The 8,654-nt window shown below is 38.3% G+C and overlaps 1 protein-coding gene across 1 annotated transcript in view; it reads left to right on the forward strand.

Moving 5' to 3' along the window:
* Window positions 1-8,654, forward strand: part of LOC106879565 (myosin-IIIb) — a 114,320-nt gene that overhangs the window by 78,422 nt on the left and 27,244 nt on the right. The window contains exons 18-20 of the mRNA XM_014929199.2: window positions 1,797-1,916; window positions 7,462-7,547; window positions 7,864-7,959. Coding sequence (XP_014784685.1) covers window positions 1,797-1,916; window positions 7,462-7,547; window positions 7,864-7,959 — 302 coding nt within the window. The remainder of the gene's footprint in view (window positions 1-1,796; window positions 1,917-7,461; window positions 7,548-7,863; window positions 7,960-8,654) is intronic.

Below are 8,654 nucleotides of genomic sequence, written 5' to 3' on the forward strand. Positions count from 1 at the left end.
CTTCGTAGGATTTTCGAGCAAGATCGTTGCCAGTGCCCCTGGACTGGCTCTTGTGCGGGTGGCACATAAAAGACACTATTTCAAGCATGGCCGTTGCCAGTACCGCCTGACTGGCCTTCGTGCGGGTGACATGTGAAAGCACCCACTACACTCTCTGAGTGGTTGGCGTTAGGAAGGGCATCCAGCTGTAGAAACTCTGCCAAATTAGATTGGAGCCTGGTGTTGCCATCCGGTTTCACCAGTCCTCAGTCGGATCGTCCAACCCATGCTAGCATGGAAAGCGGACGTTAAACGATGATGATGATGATGATGATATATATTATTTGTGTTTCATGGACAATTGGTGTTGGTTTATTAACTGTTTGACAAAACAGATCTATAAAATAAGTTCCAGGCTTATAAATAAGTACTGGGATTAATTTACTCAACTAAAACCTTTAAGGTGCTGTCCCAGCATGGTTTCATAATCCAATGACTGAAACAAGTAACAGATAAAAGAATATAATGATAATTTGAAGAGACATTCTTTTGGCATCAATAGGAACTAATAAACTATTGCTAGAAACATTTAATTTGCATAAGTCAAACAGTAGACAATATTGACTGTACTTGCATGAAATAAATCAATGTTGATTGACTGGTTGATTAATTACTTTAATTCCTGATCAATATTGAATATATCTTGCAACATGATGGATACATAGTAATGGAGATGAATTTATGATCTATATTTTATTATGTGAAGGTGCATAGCTCAGTGCTTAGAGCATCTGGCTCAATGGTTAGAGCATTGGGCTTGCAATCATGAGGTAGTGAATTTGATTCCTGAACCGGGCTGTGTTTTATTCTTGAGCAAGACACTTTATTTCATGTTGCTCCAGGTCATTCAGCTGTAGAAATGAGTTGCAGACTTACTGGTGCTAAACTGTATCAGCCTTTGCCTTTTCCTTGGATAGCATTGGTGGTGTGGAGAGGGGAGGCTGATATGTATGGGTAACTGCTGGTCTGCCATCAACAACCATGCCTGGACTTGTGATTTGGAGAGGAACTTTCTAGGTGCATGCCATGGTCATTCATAAACAAAGGAGGTCTTTACCCTTTTTGTTTTTTATTAATTAAAGTGACAACTTGGCAGAATTAAAGTGGGAACTTGGCATGGGGAAAAAATGCTTTAGGACCTTTGTTCAAGCACTTTATGTTCTGTATTCAAACCCTACAGATATCATCTCTGCCTTTCATCTGTCTGGAGCCAATAAAATAGAGTACCACTCAATTACTAGGGTTGATGTAATCAACTAACGTCCTCCCTTCTAAATTGCTGGCCTTGTGTTTCAATTAGAAACCATTAGTTATCTCTTTTGTTACAGTTGAATCACACTGCCTTTAATTTAGTAAAATAACTTTGTCATTACTAAGCTGTTGATTGAAACATAAATTAACATGAAATTTCAAAGGAAGGTTTTAATTTAGATCACTTTAAAACATGAAGCTTGTATCTCAGAGCCAGAGGCGGTCTCAGGTGGGTTGGTATCAAAAGGGTTGAAATCCTGCATCAAATTTGTATTTAGTAACTTGAATACAAAAGTCATCCTTTGCTTTAATCCACCTTTGATAATGTAATATTTAGTGTTAAATGTTAGCCGTGTAAGGAAGGGTTGCTTCATCTTATTAAATAAGGAAAATGACTAAGCCAAATATTAGTTTTTACTTGTAATGCATGTCCTTTATGGTTTTGATCACAAATTTAGATATTTCTATCTTGTATTTTGCTTATATTGTCCTGTTTATATTTTTAGAATTCTTTGGTTGTTTTAATGGAAAGGATGAGTATTTCTGTTCCAATTTTCATCCGATGCTTGAAGCCAAATCACGAGAGGAAACCAAACATTTTTAATGAGAAATACATTCTAACACAGGTATTTACTAAAAGTCAACTTTAACAATCAATAAGGTTTTATTGAGTTGTAATACCTCACCAATTTATTCATTTAGATGCACGAAAAGCAGAGAAATTTTGATATTTAAAGAGTATTGGATGAGAAGGAGGACATCTACAAATTATTCTACAATGAGAGTAAAAAAAAAGGTTTTGAGCCAATGCCTACATGGTTAAGAAGCTAGCTTTGAAATTACATGGTTTTGAGTTCACTTTCACTGTACAGTACTTTGGGCAAGCATCTTTTACTATAGTTCTGGGTCAATCAATCCCTTGTGAGTAAATCTAGCAGATGAAAACTGTGTGGAAGCCTGTTGTATATATGTGTGTGTTTGTGTTTGTCCTCTCCCACATCACAAGCAGTGTTAGTTTGTTTATGTCCCTGTAGCTTAGTGGTTCAGCAAAAGGGACCAGTAGAATAAGTGTCAAACTTAAAAGTTAAGTACTAGGGTTGATTTATTTGGCTAAACCCTTCAAGGTAGTGCCCCAGCTTGGTCACAGACCAATGAGTGAAACAAGTAAATGGTAAAAGATACGTGTTGCTTTTGATTACCTTTGATTCAGCAGACATGCTTAAAAACCTTCCAGCCATGACTATCCTGTCGAGGTTTTTTTTTTGTCAATGATGATGTGTTTAGAACTACATTTTTCTTCTAATGTATCTGTTCTTTTGTAAATCAGTAAGATGTAGTTTAAGGTCAATTAGTCTGTTATTTATAGCAGGTCACATGAGGACACCCTCATTGGTTGAGGACATTGAGTATTTGTCTTGTTTTTAAATGTGAAAATAATTATTTCAACATAATCACACTTAATTACACACTAAAGATGATGATAATTTTAAAATTTCGTCATAAATCTCCATAAGGCTGTATTTATTCTTTGAAATCATCATCATCATTATCATTATCGTTTAACGTCCGTTTTCCATGCTGGCATGGGTTGGACGGTTCGACTGGGGTCTGGGAAGCCAGGAGGCTGCACCAGGCTCCAGTCTGATCTAGCAGTGTTTCTACAGCTGGATGCCCTTCCTAACACCAACCACTCCAAGAGTGTAGTGGGTGCTTTTTACATGCCACCGGCACAGGGGCCAGAGGGGGCTGACAATGACCATGATCAGTTGGTGCTTTTTATGTGCCACTGGCACAGAAGCCAGTCAAGGTGGCACTGGAATCAGCCACATTTGGATGGTGCTTTTTACGTGCCACCGGCATGGGGATCACAACTACAATTTCCATTTGATTTTGCTTTTGATGGAATTGACTCAATAGGGCTCCACAAGCATGGCATATCACCCTACGATCCAAGGTACTTTTGAGTGGGCTGGTTATGTGTCACTGGTGTAGGTTACAACTGTGAACTCACTTTATTTGCTGGGTCTTCTCAGTCACAGCATATCTCCAGAGGTCTCGGTCTTTTGTCATTGCATCTGTGAGGCCCAACGTTCAAAGGTCATGCTTCACCACCTCATCCCATGCCTTCCTGGGTCTCCCTCTACCCCGGATTCCTTCCACTGTTTGGGAGTGGCACTTCTTCACACATCTCTCCTCATCCATCTGTCGTAGTACATGACCATATCAGCGCAAACGTCTCTCTTGCACACCACATCTGATGCTTCTTATGTCCAGGGCGTTTACACTCTGTTGCGTGTGCACACTGACATTATACATCCAGCGGGTCATGGTAGCTTCATTTCTTTCGAGCCTACGCATGTCTTCAGCAGTCACAGCCCATGTTTCGCTGCCGTGAAGCATGGCAGTTCACATACATGCATTGTACAATCTACCTTTCACTCCGAGTGAGAGGCCCTTTGTCACCAGTAGGTGTAGGAGGTTTCTGAACTTTGCCCAGGCTATTCTTATTCTCGTGGTAACACTCTCTGAACATCCACCCCCACTACAGACTTGGTCACCTAGATAGCAGAAGCTATCAACTACTTCTAGTTTCTTCCCCTGGCATGTGATGGAACCTGTTTTCTGAGCATCTGTGGTGTTTATTGCCCCTGTGCATCTGCCACACACGAAAGCTGTCTTCCTGGTTAATCTTCCTTTGATGTTACTGCACCTCTTATGTGTCCATAGCTTACACTGGATACATCTTATGGAGTTTCTACCTTCACCTTTTCTTAGATCAAACAGGGCCACCTACCTGATGTGTTTGCCTTCCTACTTACTTGAATTTTGGTTTTTGCAACATTGACTGTAAGGCCCTTCAATTCTAAACCTTGCTTCCACACCTGAAATTTCCTCTCTAGTTCTGATATTGATTCTGCTATGAGGGCCAGGTCATCAGCATAGAGGAGCTCCCATGGGCGACCTGTCTTAAATTCCTCTGATATTGCCTGGAGGACTATGATGAATAAAAGGGGGCTAAGGGCTTCTACCTGGAATGCTTCACTATACTCATTGCCAACCCTAACCTTATTAACGGCATGTCTGTACAGGGCTTGTACAACCCTTATTAACTATTCGTCAATCCCCAGTTTCCACATCACCCACCAGATAAGAGATTGTTGGACCCTGTCAAAGGCTTTCTCCAAGTCCACAAAAGCCAAGTATAGGGGTTTATCTTTGGCTAGGTATTTCTCCTGCAGTTTCCGTATCAGGAATATAGCATCAGTGGTGCTTCTACCTGACACAAAACTGAACTGCATCTCATCTAAGCAGACTCTCTCCCTAATCAGTTGGTCTATGACCCTCTCTGTGGCCTTCATCACCTGATCCAGCAGTTTGATACCCCTGTAATTATTTCTATCTAAAGCATCACCTTTACCCTTGTAGCAGTTGACTAAGGTGCTGCTATGCCAGTCATTGGGTATGACTCCATCATGAACTACCTAGTTTACAATGTGGGTGACTAGGCCATAGCCCACACCACCAGATGTTTTAAGCATCTCAGCAATGATTCCTGATGGGCTGGGGGCTTTTCCTGGCTTCATACCCTTAGTTGCTTTATCTACCAGGGTGCTGTCTATTCAGATAGCTGGTCCCTCAACTGGGTCAACATTTGACAGGCTCTCCTCCTCCCAATCTTTCTCCACGTTCAGCTGTCTTTCATAATGGCATCACCAAGCCTCTTTCTATGCAGAATCATTAAATGTAAGTGCACCATCATCCATGCAGACACATTTCTCTCTTATGACATCACAATTTTCTCTCACATCCAGTCTTGCAATCCGAAATACTTCAGTTCTTTGGTCCTCACATCGCTGGACATTGGCAAAATTCTTTTCCACTTTGCCCTTGGCTATGTATATCTGATGCCCAGCCTCCCTTTTGGCTATCTGGTACAGTTCCCTGCTACCCCCACCATTCCAGGCTTTCCAGGCCTGTTTCTTTGCTCTAATGGCTTTGTCTACTGTATTATTCCACTACCATGTTACTCTAGGTCTGGAAGGGACTTTGCACCATCCGCAGACTTGATCTGTGGCGCTCAGTAAGTAGGAATTTCCAGCTACCGTCTATGTCCGAGGTCTGTAGTTCTTCCTCCCTCTCATTAAATTTCTTGATAAGGATGTCTCTAAATCTCTGACCATGTGAAGCATTCTTTAGTTTCTGTTCACAGGGATCCCCAAGAATTCTGATATTAGTGGCAAGCAAAGCCATACTGAAGACAGGTAAAATGATGTCAGTAGAATTGATTAGAGAGTGCTGATTCTGTTACATTTTAGTCTTAAAGTGTGCAGTGGTGTTATTAATAAAGTTTACATAACAGACTGGGAAAAATGATGTTTGCAAAGCAAATTGGGTTGTGGTTTTAATAGTGTTTGTATAGCAAAGAGGGACATGATATTGTTATTTATGTTTATATAGAAAACTAGGTAATTGTATAAATTATTAATAAATCATTACATGGACCTAAGTATTTAAGGAGTGGAATGTACAATTTCCTGTAAGTCAGACTGCCTCATGACCTTTACCTTTTGTCCTTCTGGATTCAATGGAATAAGTACGATTTGAGCACTAGGGTTGATGTAATCAACTAGCTATTCCTCTCCTTAAAAATTGTTGGCCTTATGCCTGCAATAGAAAGGATTATTATTATTATTGTTATTGTTATTTACTTTTAATCTGCATGTTTGTTGCAATCACTTGCTGAGACACACCCAGCACCCTAAGGCAAGTGAAGGATAAGAGATGTACTGTATAACTGAAAAGTTGGGGAGGGGAAGTGGCAGGGGTAGTAGTGAAATATCTGCATGTCATACTATGCAGACATTTAAATTGGTAGGGTTTTTCTAAGAATGTGGGCAGTACTTGTCAGCAGAATCTTTTGGATTTCTCTAAGACATGGATTTCCTGGGATGTTGTTTAGATGTCTCTGACATCTGTTTTTTATCATACCTAGGACACCTACAATAGCAGGAACAGTTTTTGTTTTAAGATGCCATATCTTTTGTATTTCAATTTTTAGGCTCTTATATTTACTAAGTTTGTCAAATTCCTTTACAGATATATTTTTGTCAGTAGGAACACTTACATTTATTATCTACAAGTATTTTCTTCCCTGTCTTTAATAATTATGTCAGGTCAATTAGCCTGGATCATTCTGTCAGTGTTGATTGAAAAATCCCAAAGGATAGTGATATTTTTACTTTTAACGACTAGCTCAAGATTATGTTCATACCAGTAAGCAGGAGTGCTGATTTTTGTAGTGTTTACATATTTTCCAATGTAAATACTATCTTACCCTATTGTGGCAATTTTTGCTTTTGCTTGATATCTGCAGAGGACATCCAGAAACAAGCTGGTCTATTGTTTTATCAATGCAGAATCTGCATTTAGGATCAGTACCGTTTTGAAGAACGTTAGCCTGGTGTTATTATTATTATTATTATTGAGTGAGAGAGCAGTGCATGCCATCAAAGTGACACTGGAGTAAAATATATGAAGCCCAATATACCCATCATGAATACCCATCTGATAAGGGTACACCAGGCACATGCATCACAACCATATGTGTGCGACATGGTGATCTCATATCAAGATAAACAGCGCATAACCTCGCAGATGGGGCCCAGTTAGAATTTTCTTCAGGTCGGGTAGCCCATCTTGCTCAAAAGGTCCCTGAATAAGGTTTGTTTAAGGATGTTGAGCAAAATGCCCATGTTTCCAAAGGTAAATTATTCAAACCCCAAAGAATTCCTCTCAACACATGGCTATGATGCTCCCCCACTACTTCTGCTCATGATCAGAGATGCACATATCGTCAGCCACTAAGGGACATGCTCAACCGGTTAAGGTCAAACAACTGACAAGCAAATCTGTGGTATTAAACAGAATATTTGCTGTAGCCCATCTTTTTATACCACAACAAAACAATGTACATGATAACATTTCCAATCAATTAAGATCAGAAGTGTTATCATGTACATTGTTTTTATTATTATTATTATTATTATTATTATTATTATTATTATTATTATTATTATCATTAATATCCTTAATCTTATCAAAAAGAATTCAGTTTGAATACGTATTCTAACAATTTCTTTGATGCGATATGTATCTACTCCTTCACTATAGCTACAATATACAGGAGTTCTGGAAACTACCAAAATCCGGCGAGATGGCTTTGCTGTGCGACCTACTTTCCCAGAATTTGTTGGCAAGTAAGTAAATGATTTATCATTCCTTTTTTATTAACTTGCAGCAGAATCGTCTTTATATTGTGACTGTTTAACTTTGAGTTATCAATTAACTATGCAATGTCATGATAGCCTTGTGTCGTCATAAGTAGAATCAAATTACACTGCTTTTGACTGGTAATATTAACTATGTTAATACTGTGTTAAGTGTGTTGTTCAGGCTATATAGTTGTTTCAATTCAGCTTATAGTATCAAGTCCAGTCTCTGTTGATCATTTAAATTTTAGCATTTGTTTATCTAATACTTGAAATTTGGTTTATGTTTGGTTTCTGTTGCCAGATACAATATATTGATTGCTGATTTGAGTCTGCCAAACACTAAATCAAGCTGCCTGAAGATACTGAAAAAATGTAAAATAGAGGGTTTCCAAATAGGGTAAGTATATCATCATCATCATCATCATCATCAGAATTTTGGATAATTGTTTATTTTCAGATCTTTCATATTTTTTTTGAGAAATTCATTATGATTGATTTATTTACAGAAAATTATGCCTTTTATCTCTATATCTGAGATAGCTGAACAAAATCTATGGATCTTTTTTAAAATGGGGGCCACATTTTTCATTAATGTTTTACGTAGTGTTTTTGGTACCGAAAGACTTTCAAACTTCGTATACTTATCTATTTTGTGTTATAGAACAGAAAAATATTTTTGTATTCGAATTTATTTCATGTCAAAAATTGTCTTATTTCGATAATTTCAACCAATCACTGACAAGTATTCAGTTGTTTACATTTACTCCTTTGTATGATTAAGCAATGTAAAGCATATTTAATCTCCATACCTTCATTTTATTTGCTTTTTTCATTTTAAATTTGCTTTAACCCTAACCCTAACCCTAGGGTTAGGGTTAGGGTTAGAGTTAGGGTTAGGGTTAGGGTTAATTGTTTCAGAATCGTTTGTTTATGGAGTTGGCACTTAATGTATATCGGCTGAATGGACGTCAGTGATTGGTTGAAATTACAGAAATACGACAACTTTAACATGGAATAATTTATGGATTTCTTTTTTTTTTAAGAAGACTAAGAGAAAAAGATGTTTTATATGACACATTCTACCAGTGTTCC

Source organism: Octopus bimaculoides, chromosome 2 (genome assembly GCF_001194135.2).
Source record: "Octopus bimaculoides isolate UCB-OBI-ISO-001 chromosome 2, ASM119413v2, whole genome shotgun sequence".
NCBI classification, from domain to species: domain Eukaryota; kingdom Metazoa; phylum Mollusca; class Cephalopoda; order Octopoda; family Octopodidae; genus Octopus; species Octopus bimaculoides.